This window comes from Carcharhinus amblyrhynchos, chromosome 20 (assembly GCF_965287045.1).
Source record: "Carcharhinus amblyrhynchos chromosome 20, sCarAmb.v2.hapA, whole genome shotgun sequence".
Taxonomy (NCBI): Eukaryota; Metazoa; Chordata; class Chondrichthyes; order Carcharhiniformes; family Carcharhinidae; genus Carcharhinus; species Carcharhinus amblyrhynchos.
This window is the reverse complement of record NC_137343.1, coordinates 50,087,876-50,102,630: the sequence shown is the minus strand read 5'-3', so window position 1 is coordinate 50,102,630 and position 14,755 is coordinate 50,087,876. Positions and strand designations below refer to the sequence as shown.

The 14,755-nt window shown below is 48.6% G+C and overlaps 1 protein-coding gene across 1 annotated transcript in view; it reads left to right on the top strand.

The window, feature by feature from the left end:
• The window catches only part of LOC145356181 (glutathione hydrolase 1 proenzyme-like), a 101,910-nt gene that overhangs the window by 60,474 nt on the left and 26,681 nt on the right, over positions 1-14,755 (top strand). Inside the window, exons 6-7 of the mRNA XM_080208790.1 lie at positions 959-1,119; positions 4,828-4,977. Coding sequence (XP_080064916.1) covers positions 959-1,119; positions 4,828-4,977 — 311 coding nt within the window. The remainder of the gene's footprint in view (positions 1-958; positions 1,120-4,827; positions 4,978-14,755) is intronic.

Sequence of the window (14,755 nt, the reverse complement as noted above, 5' to 3'; positions counted from 1 at the left end):
GTGAGATGGGACACCTTACTACCGGAAGGACGTGGAGACTCTGGAGAGAGTGCAGAGGAGGTTCACCAGGATGTTGCCTGGTTTGGAAGGACTGGGGTATGAGGAAAGATTGAACAAATTGGGGCTCTTTTCCCTTGATAGACGGCGACTGAGGGGCGATCTAATAGAGGTATATAAGATTATGAAGGGTATAGATAGAGTAAACAGAGGTAAACTATTTCCTATAATAGAGACACGTAGGACAAGGGGCCATGGGCTTAAGGTGAGGGGGGGAGAGGTACAACACAGATATTAGAGGGAGGTTTTTCACACAGAGGATAGTGGGGATATGGAATGCTCTGCCAAGTAAGGTGGTGGAGGCAAACATGCTGGAGTTGTTTAAGAGTAACTTCGACAGGCACATGACTGGGTTGGAGATGGGTGGATATAGGAGATTGTTTTAAATAAGGTTCACGGGGGGAGAGGGGGACTGGTGGTGTTGAGATGGCGGCGCGGGCTCGTTGGGCCGAGGGGCCTGTTTCTCAGGCTGATTTTGTTCTTTGTTCTTTTTCTTTGCCAGGTGAAAAATCGGGTTTGCGCCCAGTTTTTCTCGCCTCTCGTGAGCTTGCCAGCCGCATTTTGCTGGCGAAATCAGTGCCATGCCCAGGAACGACGCTAAGTGAACATCAATATCCAGAAACTCGTAGAATGTAGCCCCCAACGTTATTTTCTGGGCTCACTTGCCCTTAGCTGCTCGCCGGGGGAAGCTGGCCTCCAGATCTCGTAGGGTCCTCACCAACAGGGATCTCGCTGGAGAGAGTAGCGTGCCCAGCAGGCACTGCCCAGCTGTGTTCCAGGTGTTTCAGTCGCCTCTGAGCCCTCCCCCCGACATGACCGTCACACCTGGTCTCCGCTAACCTGTAGAATAGATGTGTCGGTACAAATGGAGCTACTGAACCTCTTGTCTTTCTCTCAACAGTGAAATATTTTGCAACATCGATGGGAAAGTGTTCCGGGAAAACGAGATCATCAAGTTGCCCAAATTAGCAGCAACCTATCAGATTCTGGCGGACGAAGGCGCTGATGCATTTTATAATGGATCTCTCTCCCAGCAAATAGTGGATGATATCCAGAAGGCAGGTAAGGAAAAGTGCTTTCTCTCCAATGCATCAGGTAGAAGCTTCTGATCAACACACGGCAAATAAGATGTTTTTTTTTCCTTTTTCGATGTACGGAGTGTCGCTGGCAAGCCCAGCATTTGTCGCCCACCATCTCATTCACCGCGATAAGATTTGCTGGACCATGTGTGGTGTAGGTACTGCACGGACTTGTTAGAAAGAGGCTTTCAAGGATTGGACCCAGCTGTAGTGAAGATGTAGCGATACCTCCTGAAGCTAAAATGGCCAATGACTTGGAAGGGAAAGTGGAGGTGGTGGTGTGCACATAGAACATAGAACACTACAGCACAAACAGGCCCTTCGGCCCACGAGTTGCGCCGATCACATCATCACCTACCAACCTACAGACCTATCTATAAACCTCAATCTCATTAAACCCCATATACTCATCCAGGAGTCTTTTAAAAGACCCCAGCGAGTTCGCCTCCACCACCACTGACGGCAGCCGATTCCATTCACTCACCACCCTCTGAGTGAAAAACTTACCCCTAACATCACTTCTGAACCTCCCTCCCCGCACCTTAAATCTGTGTCCTCTCGTAGCGACCATTTCAACCCGGGGAAATAGCCTCTGAGAATCCACCCTATCTATTCCTCTCAACATTTTGTAAACTTCTATCAGGTCGCCTCTCAACCTTCGTCTCTCCAGGGAGAAGAGTCCCAGCTCCCTCAACCTAACTTCATAAGGAATGCCTCCCAGTCCAGGCAACATCCTTGTAAATCTCCTCTGTACCCTCTCAATAGCTTCTACATCTTTCCTATAGTGAGGCGACCAGAACTGCGCACAATACTCTAAATGAGGCCTGACAAGGGTCTTATAAAGTTGCAGCATTACCTCCTGACTCCTAAACTCAATCCCTCGATTAATGAAGGCCAGTACACCATACGCCTTCTTGACCACCTCCTCCACCTGCGAGGCCGATTTAAGAGTCCCGTGGACCCGGACCCCAAGATCCTTCCGCTCCTCAACACTACTCAGACTTCTGCCCTTGATAGTGTACTCGTTCATCCCGTTGGTTCTGCCAAAATGGACGACTACACATTTATCCGTGTTGAAGTCCATCTGCCACTTCTCCGCCCAGTCCTGCATCCTATTTATGTCCTGCTGCAACTTTTGCCATCCTTCCAGACCATCCACAACACCACCAACCTTCGTGTCATCAGCGAACTTACTTACCCATCCCTCCACTTCCTCATCCAGGTCATTTATGAAAATGACAAACAACAAGGGTCCCAGAACAGATCCTTGAGGCACTCTGCTGGTGACTGACCTCCATGCAGAAAAAGCCCCATCCACAACCACTCTCTGCCTTCTGCAGGCAAGCCAGTTCTGGATCCACAAGGCCAAAGGCCCTTGGATCCCATGCCCTCTCACCTTCTCAAGAAGTCTTGCATGGGGGACCTTATCAAACGCCTTGCTGAAGTCCATGTACATCACGTCCACGGCACTTCCTTCGTCAATGTGTTCAGTCACATTATCGAAGAACTCAACTAGGCTCGTAAGGCACGACCTGCCCTTGACAAATCCATGCTGACTATTCCTGATCATGTCAAACCTCTCCAAATGTTCGTAAATCTTGTCCCTCAGAAGCCTCTCCATCAGCTTACCAACCACTGAGGTCAGACTCACCGGTTGGTAATTTCCCGGGCTATCTCTGTACGTGTATCTATTGCCCTTGTTCTTTGAGAGAATATGGATTTTGCAAATTCTGTCAAAGGGATCTTGGCAACTAGCAGCACTAAATTTGTACGATGCACACTGTGTGCCAGTGGTGGAGTTTAAATTTATTTACTCGCGTCACAAGTGGGCTTACATTAACACTACAATGAAGTTACCGTGAAAATCCCCTCGTTGCCACCCTTCAGTGCCTGTTTGAGGGAGAATTTAGCATGGTCAATGCCCATCTTTCGGGATGCGGGGAGGAAACCGGAGCACCCGGGGGGGGAAACCCACGCAGACACGGGGAGAATGTGCAGCCTCTGCACAGACGGTGACCCGAGCTGGGAATTGAACCCGGGTCTCTGGCACTGTGAGGCGGGCAGTGCTAACCATTGTGGAGGGACCGAATCCTACAGCTGATGGAGTGGGATGCCGATAAAGCAGGTTGCTTGAACCTGGCTGGTGTCAAATCTCCCACTCACTGAGCCACGTGGAAAGCATTCGAAGGCACTCATCTGAAACACTTCCAGTTCTATCACACAGGAGGGTTTATTATCCCCTCAATCTGGTTTCCAGTGGGGGTACCATAGGCATAGACACGGGTCAAGGGTGGAGGAGGAAAAACACATTGTGAAGATGGCGGCGAGGGCTCATTGGGCAAAGGGCCTGTTTCCCGGGCTGGGTTGTTCTTTGAGTGCACCAAATTCCATATACCTGCCTTTGTCTGTATCCTTTGCTTCATAAAAATATAGCGTAGGTTAAAAATGAACAACTCATAAATGACCTAGATGAGGAAGTGGAGGGATGGGTTAGTAAGTTTGCCGATGACACGATGGTTGGTGGTGTTGTGGATGGTCTGGAGGGATGTCAGAAGTTGCAGCGTGACATAGATAGGATGCAAGACTGGGCGGAGAAGTGGCAGATGGACTTCAACGCAGATAAATGTGTAGTGGTCCATTTTGGCAGGTCCAATGGGATGAACGAGTACAATATCAAGGGTAGGAGTCTTAGCAGTGTTGAAGAGCAGAAGGATCTTGGGGTCCGGGTCCATAGGACTCTTAAATAGGCCTCGCAGGTGGAGGATGTGGTCAAGAAGGCGTATGGTGTACTGGCCTTCATTAATCGAGGGATTGAGTTTAGGAGTCGGGAGGTAATGCTGCAACTTTATAAGACCCTTGTCAGACCCCACTTGGAGTACTGTGTGCAGTTCTGGTCGCCTCACTACAGGAAGGATGTGGAAGCTATTGAAAGGGTGCAGAGGAGATTTACAAGGATGTTGCCTGGATTGGGAGGCATGCCTTATGAGGATAGGTTGAGGGAGCTGGGACTCTTCTCCCTGGAGAGACGAAGGTTGAGAGGCGACCTGATAGAGGTTTATAAGATGTTGAGAGGAATCCACCCTGGATTCTCGGAGGCTATTTCCCCGGGTTGAAATGGTCGCTACGAGAGGACACAGGTTTAAGGTGCAGGGAAGCAAGTACAGAGGAGATGTTAGGGGTAAGTTTTTCACTCAGAGGGTGGTGAGTGAGTGGAATCGGATGCCGTCGGTGGTGGTGGAGGCGAACTCACTGGGGTCTTTTAAGAGACTTCTGGATGAGTATATGGGATTTAATGGGATTGGGGGTTATAGATAGGTCTATGGATTGGTAGGTATTGATGTAATCGGCGCAACTTGTGGGCCGAAGGGCCTGTTTGTGCTGTAGTGTTCTATGTTCTATGTTCTAGTTTTTGATAAGCGAGGGGATTAAGGGTTATGGGGAGAGGGCGGGAAAGTGGAACTGAGCCACGACAGATCAGCCATGATCTTATTGAATGGCGGGGCAGGCTCGAAGGGCTAGATGGCCGACTCCTGCTCCTATTTCTTATGTTCTTATGTTCTTAACTCCTCCAGAATTGTGTGTAGTCCTTGAGGAACTGTCTTGGCAGCCATTGTAACAGAGTTTGCTTCCACCGTACGGTTGAACCATTTTTATTCGACTCACTCACATTCAATCCCATTTTCCTTGGCAGGTGGGATTATAACCCTTGAGGACCTGAGAAACTACACGGCCCAGTTATCCGAAGATGTGATAAACGTGCCATTTGGAGACTACACGCTGTTTGTGCCTGACGCTCCGTCCAGTGGCCTGGTGCTGGGATTGATACTGAACATCTTGAAGGGTGAGGCATCACGGGGCTGGGATTCCGTGTTAGGGACACCAGGGAGTCACGGGATCCCTACAGTGCAGAAGGAAGCTATTTGGCCCAAGAGTCTCCAACTCACCTATTCCCACACATTTACCCTGATAATCACTTGGGGTTAATTTCGCCAATCCACCTAACCCCCCTCAACGTCTTTGGAGTGTGGGGAGAAACCGGAGCCCGCAAAGGAAACCCAGGCAGATACGGGGAGAATGTGCAAACTCCACACAGGCAGTGACCAGAATTGAACCTGGGTCCCAGTGAGGCAGCGGTGCTAAGCACTGGGCAACCGTAGGGAGGAGGAGATGAGATATCCATTACTGTTCTCAATGCATGCTTGGTGGGCTGAACAGTGCAGAAAGAGGCCCTTCAATCACAATCCCACCCCCATATCCCTACATATTATACCCACTAATCCCTCTAACCTACACATCCCTGGACACTAAGGGGCAATTTCTTAGCATGGCCAATCAACCTAACCCACACATCTTTGGACTGTGGGAGGAAACGGGAGTACCCGGAGGAAACCCACGCAGACATGGGGAGAATGTGCAAACTCCACACGCAGTGACCCGAGCCGGGAATCGAACCCAGGACCCTGGGGCTGGGAAGCGACACAGTGCTAACCCACTGTGCTACCGCGTCCTCTGTTGCTAGTTTCCTATCTTAGTCTGGAGCCGCACATTTCTCATCCAGACCCCCCCATCCCCTCCGGTCTGGACCTACTGAGAAATGTGGAGCGTAACCTGCCCCTGGAGGTCTCCGGTGCAGGACAGGACCATTGGCGGAAATTGAAGCCACGTCCCATACTTTATGGCATCAGCTTCCTTGAATGGGTAAGTTAAAAATCCTCGCCCCCTGGCGCCCGGAGAAGCTGTGTGCGGTAAGTGGGTGAGGTGTCAGGATTGGGTGGGGCAGGGATGGGGTGGGGGGTGGGGTTTGGGTGGTGGAGTCAGGGAGTGCGCTGGGTTCGGAAGAGTATTTGGGGGCACTCGGGAGTGGGAGGTGTGATGGGGTGCAGAGACCGGGGTTGTGGGTGTTGTTGGGGTATCCAGGTGGTTGGGGGTCAGGAGCTGTCGTGGGTGGTGAGGGTTAGTCGGGGGGGGGCGCAGGGGTGGTGTGGTTAAGATTGTAGTTACATGTTCGGTGGGGGGAGCAGTCCAGAGGACAAGTTAGAAATGGTTTTCATCATTCCAGTTTTTCCTGGGTAACTGTTCTGCTAAGTGGGGAGAACTAGCTGAACTCTCCAATGTTAGATCAGACTTTCAAAGGGTTTCCGATGCAAGAAACTGAAATGTCTCAGGAATTTCTCATGCAGCCCTTGTGTGGGAACACCTAAGTGATTCCAGGTAGTTTGCTGCTCCAGGTAGTTTGAGGTTGTGAGGTTGTTTGAAGGCAAGAAGTGGGGGTGTGGGGATGGCCCTGGCGAGATGTTCGTCTCCATCAATGATATGTTGAAGACTCCAGAGAAGATGTCGTAGCTTCTCCGCTCTGGGGAAGTACTGGACGACGAAGGGTGCTCTGTCCACCGTGTCCCATGTTTGTCTTCTGGGGAGGTCGGTGCAGTTTTTCACTGTGGGGCGTTGGAACCGATGATCGATGAGTCGAGCGCCATATCCTGTTCTTATGAGGGCATCTTTCAGCATCTGGAGGTGTCTGTCATGATCCTCCTCATTTGAACAGATCCTGTGTATACAGAGGGCTTGCCCGTAAGGGATGGCTTCTTTAACGTGTTTAGGGTGGAAGCTGGAGAAGTGGAGCACCGTGAGGTTACCTGTGGGCTTGCGGTACAGTGAGGTTCTGAGGTGACCGTCCTTGATGGAGATGCGTGTATCCAAGAATGCAGCCGATTCCGGAGAATAGTCCATGTTGAGTCTGATGGTGGGGTCCAACTTGTTGATGTCATCATACAGTTGTTTCTGTGATTGTTCACCATGAGTCCAAAGGAAGAAAATGTCATTGATGTATCTAGTGTATAGCATCGGTTGAAGGTCCTGTGTGGTGAAGAAGTCTTGTTCGAGCCTGTGCATGAAGATGTTGGCATATTGAGTTGCGAATTTGGTCCCCATGGCTGTTCCTTGTGTCTGGATGAAGAACTGGTTGTTGAAGTGAAGACATTGTGGTCCAGGATGAAGTGGATGAGTTGTAAAATTGCATCTGGAAACTGTCAGTTGTCGGCATTGAGTACTGAGGCAGTGGCAGCAATGCCATCGTCATGGGGGATGTTGGTGTAGAGCGCCGAGACATCCATTGTGATGAGGAGTGTCTCTGGTTCAACTGCTCCATGTGTGCTGAGTTTCTGTAGGAAGTCCGTAGTTTGGCGACGGAAGCTGGGGGTTCTTTGTAGAGTCGCTGATTAGAAACTGATAGCCAAGTTCCGCACACATGAGGACGGCCTCACCCGGGATCTTGGGTTCATGTCACACTATCTGTAACCCCCACGACTTGCCTGGGTTTGCAAAATCTCACTAACTGTCCTGTCTGGAGACAATACACATCTCTTTAACCTGTGCTTAACCCTCTCTCCACTCACATTGTCTGTACCTTTAAGACTTGATCAGCTATAAAGAATCGCATTCTAATCATTATTCTGTAAATTGAGTTTGTATCTTTATATGCCCTGTTTGTGAACAGAACTCCCCACTCACCTGGTGAAGGGACAGCGCCCCGAAAGCTAGTGGCTTTTGCTACCAAATAAACCCGTTGGACTTTAACCTGGGGCTGTGAGACTTGATTAGGAAGATCCAGCTAAAGAGAAAATTGTGTTTAACTTGCTGGAGTTTTTTGAGGAGGTAATGAGAGGGTTGATGAGGGTGACACTGTTGATGTGGTATACATAGTCCTTCAGAAGAAACACTGCCACACAATAAACTTGAGTAAAGTGTTAGCTCATGGAGTTAAAGGGGCAGGAGTAACAGAAGTCCAAAATTGGCTGAATAATAGGAAGGAGAAGGAAATGCTGGCATATCCCTGATGGCATTGGCCCGAACTCTAGCTGCCATGGAATCGGTCTGGGCGAGGGTCCGACACTGGAAATCGCCATTGACTTTGGGTGAGGATTTCCAGTCTCGCCCAAGCGAGGCTGTAAAATCCTGCCCATTGTTTCCACTGTCGCAGTGGCCAGAGTCTGAAGTGCATAATGGGGAGTTAGGGGAGGGTTAGGGAAACCCGGGCAATGGGCTAGGATAGAATGAGGCTACATTCGGCCTGTGATGAGGCTATTGAATGATTTCCGTTTGCCTGCTCTTCCCCCATTTGCCCCCCCTTCAAAAAAAATTATCCGGTGCTCTTTTCCGTGCTATCTGCTTCCAACGCTCTTCTAGGCAGCACAGTCCAGCTCATCCTCGGGTAGAAGTGTTGCCCCAGTGGGTAGTGCCCGGGGCAGCGCCAGGGATACTGGCTGGGCGTGACCCTCTCCCCCCGACCCGCCCCCCTCGGGGCTATACTCATCAGTGCACCCCCCCCCCCCCCAGAGGGTTCCGTTGGGTCCCTGTACACATTGTGGGGGACCTGCCATGATTTTTGCGTCAACGTGACCTCGCGCCAATGAACCATCTCATGTGGGGCACGTAAGTGGGCATCCCGGCGATATCACTGGTGGGGGATGGGCTGGGACAATCCAGTGGGGAAATCCCACCAGTGCGTGGGTCTCCCATTTGGAGGGGGGGAGTGATAGTCAATAGGAGAAAATAAACTAGACTATTAATCCAGAAACTCAGCGAAGCTCAGGTCCGAACCCTATCATAGAATCATAGAAACCCTACAGTGCAGAAAGAGGCCCTTCAGCCCATCGAGTCTGCACAATCCCACCCAGGCCCATTTCCCTACATATTATATCCACTAATCCCTCTAACCTACACATCCCTGGACACTAAGGGGCAGTTTCTTAGCACGGCCAATCAACCTAACCCGCACATCTTTGGACTGTGGGAGGAAACCCACACAGACACGAGGAGAATGTGCAAACTCCACACACAGGCAGTGACCCAGCAGATGGTAGAATTTGAGTTCCATAAAATATACCTGGAATTAAGAATCTACTGATGAAACCATTGTCGGAAAAGCCCATCTGGTTCACTAATGTCCTTTAGGGAAGTGAAATCTGCCATCCTTACCCAGTCTGGCCTACATGGGACTTCAGAGCCAAAGCAATGTGGGGTGACTCTCAACTGCCCTCCAAGGGTAACTAGGGATGGGCAATAAATGCTGGAACCAGCCACCAATGCACATGTCCCATAAATGAATAGATGGAATACAATGTTGGCAAGTGTGAGGTTATCCAGTTTGGCAGGAATAATAGTAGGAGGGATTACTATTTAAAGGGCGAAAAGCTGCAGCATGCTACGGTGCAGAGGGACCTCGGGGTCCTTGTGCACGAGTCGCAAAAACCCAACCTACAGGTGCAGCAGGTGGTCAGGAAGGCAAATGGGATGCTGACCTTTATAGCGAGAGGGATAGAATATAAAAGCAGGGAGGTCTTGCTGCAACTGTACAGGGCACTGGTGAGGCCGCAGCTGGAGTACTGTGTGCAGTTTTGGTCGCCGCACTTGCGCAAGGATATTTTGGCCTTGGAGGGAGTGCAGAGGAGGTTTACTAGGCTGATACCGGAGATGAGGGGGTTGAGCTAGAAGAGAGACTAAATAGACTGGGCTTGTACTCGTTGGAGTTTAGAAGGATGAGGGGGGATCTTATAGAGACGTATAAGATAATGAAGGGGATGGATAGGGTAGAGGTAGAGAGATTCTTCCCGCTCAGAAAGGACAGCAGGACTAGAGGGCACAGCCTCAAGATAAGGGGGGGCGGTTTAGAACGGAGTTGAGGAGGAACTTCTTCACTCAAAGGGTGGTGAATCTCTGGAATTCTCTGCCCGTTGAAGTGGTGGAGGCTGCCTCACTAAATATATTTAAGACGCGGGTAAATAGGTTTCTGATAGACAGGGGAATTAAGGGGAGAAAGCAGGAAAGTGGAACTGATCCACTTCAGATCAGCCATGATCTTATTGAATGGCGGGGCAGGCTCGAAGGGCTAGATGGCCGACTCCTGCTCCTATTTCTTATGTTCTTAAAACCACTCATATCCCTCAATAATTCTCCCAGCAAGAATTAGTTTTATCTGAGACAAGACTCCAGCCCTTTTCGCAATTGATGTTAAATTGGTCACCATATATACTCCCATATTTATACTGTCCCCTCTTTGAACAGGGGTGTGAGGTTAACATTCCTTCAGTCCTCTGACACTATTCCAGTGTCCAGGGAACAACTATAATCAGAACTTCTCCCAACTCCACCATGGTTTTTCTTCAGTAACCTGGCATCTATCCCAACAGGATACTTGGAGTGATGCCAACCTATTTTGAAACTTCTTCAGACGGTCTCAGTTTATTTTATCCTATTGAAATCACTGCCTCTTTCATCTTTACACCAACACCACCCTCTTCTGCTGTGAAGACAGATACAATAGCTGGAATAAGGTCAGCACTGCTGCCTCACAGCACCAGGGACCCGGGTTCGAGTCCGACCTCTGTGTACGTTCTCCCCGTGTCGGTGTGGGTTTCCTCCGGATGCTCCTGTTTCCTCCCACAGTGCAAAGATGTGCTGGTTAGGGTGCATTGGCCGTGCTAAGTTGCCCCTTAGTGTCCAGGGATGTGTATGGATGGAGCCTGGGTGCAATTCTGGTCATTGCAAGCTCAATGGGCCAAATGGCCTCCGCCTTCACTGTAGGGATTCTCTGATTCTAAATTCTCTGACCATTCGCGCTGGCAGGATGAGCGCTAAATTCTTCACTAGTCGTGGCAGTGAACAAGGAACAACCCAGCCCGGGAAGCAGGCCCCTTGGCCCAACCAGCCCACGTCACCATCTTAACATTGTGAGTCCCCTCTCCACCCATGACCCTTGTCTATGTTTATGGCACTCCACATTGGAAACCAGATTGAAGGGAGACTAATTTAGGGACAATTTGTTACACCAATCAGCCTAAGAGCACATCTTTGGGGTGTGGGAGGAAACCAGAGCACCCGGAGAAAACCCACGCAGACACGGGGAGAATGTGCAAACTCCCACAGACACCGGCCCAAATCCATGGATCTGCACAGCAAACAGTGATAGTCAGAATTCCAGCCAATGTTTTCCACTCAGTACCTTAGTCCCCTTTATCCTTTTACTTCTATATTTATAAAATTTCTGGATTCCCTCTTATTTTACCCACTGATCTTTGCGAAAATCCGATTCTCACCATTCTGAAACTGTTGATTGCCGTCGAACGGATTATTTGGAACAGGAAATCCACAGCATTGATTTGGATAATTAACTCCGTTGTCTTGTCTCTTATTAATGTGAGATTAATGTGCCTACATTTGCTGTTTTGTAGTTTATTTCTAAAAACTGTGCCGTGCTGGCTGTATTGGTGTGGTGTGCCGGTGTGTGGCTGTATTACAGTGACCGTTGGTGAGGTTTCCTACTGGTCTTTTCACTTCAAGTTCCATATTCTAACCACCCTGCACCAAGAGGTTTCTCCTGAATTCCTCAGCTTATTAACTAACAGGTTATTAACTTAAGGAGTACAATGTCAAGGGTAGGAGTCTTAGCAGTGTTGAGGAGCAGAAGGATCTTGGGGTCCGGGTCCATAGGACTCTTAAATCGGCCTCACAGGTGGAGGATGTGGTCAAGAAGGCGTATGGTGTACTGGCCTTCATTAATCGAGGGATTGAGTTTAGGAGTCGGGAGGTAATGCTGCAACTTTATAAGACCCTTGTCAGACCCCACTTGGAGTACTGTGTGCAGTTCTGGTCGCCTCACTACAGGAAGGATGTGGAAGCTATTGAGAGGGTCCAGAGGAGATTTACAAGGATGTTGCCTGGACTGGGAGGCATGCCTTATGAGGATAGGTTGAGGGAGCTGGGACTCTTCTCCCTGGAGAGACGAAGGTTGAGAGGCGACCTGATAGAGGTTTATAAAATGTTGAGAGGAATAGATAGGGTGGATTCTCAGAGGCTATTTCCCAGGGCTGAAATGGTCGCTACGAGAGGACACAGGTTTAAGGTGCTGGGGAGCAGGTACAGAGGAGATGTTAGGGGTAAGTTTTTCAACCAGAGGGCGGTGAGTGAGTGGAATCGGCTGCCGTCGGTGGTGGTAGAGGCGAACTCACTGGGGTCTTTTAAAAGACTTCTGGATGAGTATATGGGATCTAATGGGATTGGGGGTTATAGATAGGCCTGGTAGGTAGGGATATGATTGAGGGTTATAGATAGGCCTGGTAGGTATGGATATGATTGAGGGTTATAGATAGGCCTGGTAGGTAGGGATATGATTGAGGGTTATAGATAGGTCTGGTAGGTATGGATATGATTGAGGGTTATAGATAGGCCTGGTAGGTAGGGATATGATTGAGGGTTATAGATAGGCCTGGTAGGTATGGATATGATTGAGGGTTATAGATAGGCCTGGTAGGTAGGGATATGATTGAGGGTTATAGATAGGCCTGGTAGGTATGGATATGATTGAGGGTTATAGATAGGCCTGGTAGGTATGGATATGATTGAGGGTTATAGATAGGTCTGGTAGGTATGGATATGATTGAGGGTTATAGATAGGTCTGGTAGGTAGGGATATGATTGAGGGTTATAGATAGGCCTGGTAGGTATGGATATGATTGAGGGTTATAGATAGGCCTGGTAGGTATGGATATGATTGAGGGTTATAGATAGGCCTGGTAGGTATGGATATGATTGAGGGTTATAGATAGGCCTGGTAAGTATGGATATGATTGAGGGTTATAGATAGGCCTGGTAGGTATGGATATGATTGAGGGTTATAGATAGGCCTGGTAGCTATGGATATGATTGAGGGTTATAGATAGGCCTGGTAGGTAGGGATATGATTGAGGGTTATAGATAGGCCTGGTAGGTAGGGATATGATTGAGGGTTATAGATAGGCCTGGTAGGTATGGATATGATTGAGGGTTATAGATAGGCCTGGTAGGTATGGATATGATTGAGGGTTATAGATAGGCCTGGTAGGTATGGATATGATTGAGGGTTATAGATAGGCCTGGTAGGTATGGATATGATTGAGGGTTATAGATAGGCCTGGTAGGTAGGGATATGATTGAGGGTTATAGATAGGCCTGGTAGGTATGGATATGATTGAGGGTTATAGATAGGCCTGGTAGGTATGGATATGATTGAGGGTTATAGATAGGCCTGGTAGGTATGGATATGATTGAGGGTTATAGATAGGCCTGGTAGGTATGGATATGATTGAGGGTTATAGATAGGCCTGGTAGGTAGGGATATGATTGAGGGTTATAGATAGGCCTGGTAAGTATGGATATGATTGAGGGTTATAGATAGGCCTGGTAGGTATGGATATGATTGAGGGTTATAGATAGGCCTGGTAGGTATGGATATGATTGAGGGTTATAGATAGGCCTGGTAGGTAGGGATATGATTGAGGGTTATAGATAGGCCTGGTAGGTAGGGATATGATTGAGGGTTACAGATAGGCCTGGTAGGTATGGATATGATTGAGGGTTATAGATAGGCCTGGTAGGTATGGATATGATTGTGGGTCATAGATAGGCCTGGTAGGTATGGATATGATTGAGGGTTATAGATAGGCCTGGTAGGTATGGATATGATTGAGGGTTATAGATAGGCCTGGTAGGTAGGGATATGATTGAGGGTTATAGATAGGCCTGGTAAGTATGGATATGATTGAGGGTTATAGATAGGCCTGGTAGGTATGGATATGATTGAGGGTTATAGATAGGTCTGGTAGGTATGGATATGATTGAGGGTTATAGATAGGCCTGGTAGGTAGGGATATGATTGAGGGTTATAGATAGGCCTGGTAGGTAGGGATATGATTGAGGGTTACAGATAGGCCTGGTAGGTATGGATATGATTGAGGGTCATAGATAGGCCTGGTAGGTATGGATATGATTGAGGGTTATAGATAGGCCTGGTAGGTAGGGATATGATTGAGGGTTATAGATAGGTCTGGTAGGTATGGATATGATTGAGGGTTATAGATAGGCCTGGTAGGTAGGGATATGATTGAGGGTTATAGATAGGCCTGGTAGGTATGGATATGATTGAGGGTTATAGATAGGCCTGGTAGGTAGGGATATGATTGAGGGTTATAGATAGGCCTGGTAGGTATGGATATGATTGAGGGTTATAGATAGGCCTGGTAGGTATGGATATGATTGAGGGTTATAGATAGGCCTGGTAGGTATGGATATGATTGAGGGTTATAGATAGGTCTGGTAGGTAGGGATATGATTGAGGGTTATAGATAGGCCTGGTAGGTATGGATATGATTGAGGGTTATAGATAGGCCTGGTAGGTATGGATATGATTGAGGGTTATAGATAGGCCTGGTAGGTATGGATATGATTGAGGGTTATAGATAGGCCTGGTAAGTATGGATATGATTGAGGGTTATAGATAGGCCTGGTAGGTATGGATATGATTGAGGGTTATAGATAGGCCTGGTAGCTATGGATATGATTAAGGGTTATAGATAGGCCTGGTAGGTAGGGATATGATTGAGGGTTATAGATAGGCCTGGTAGGTAGGGATATGATTGAGGGTTATAGATAGGCCTGGTAGGTATGGATATGATTGAGGGTTATAGATAGGCCTGGTAGGTATGGATATGATTGAGGGTTATAGATAGGCCTGGTAGGTATGGATATGATTGAGGGTTATAGATAGGCCTGGTAGGTAGGGATATGATTGAGGGTTATAGATAGGC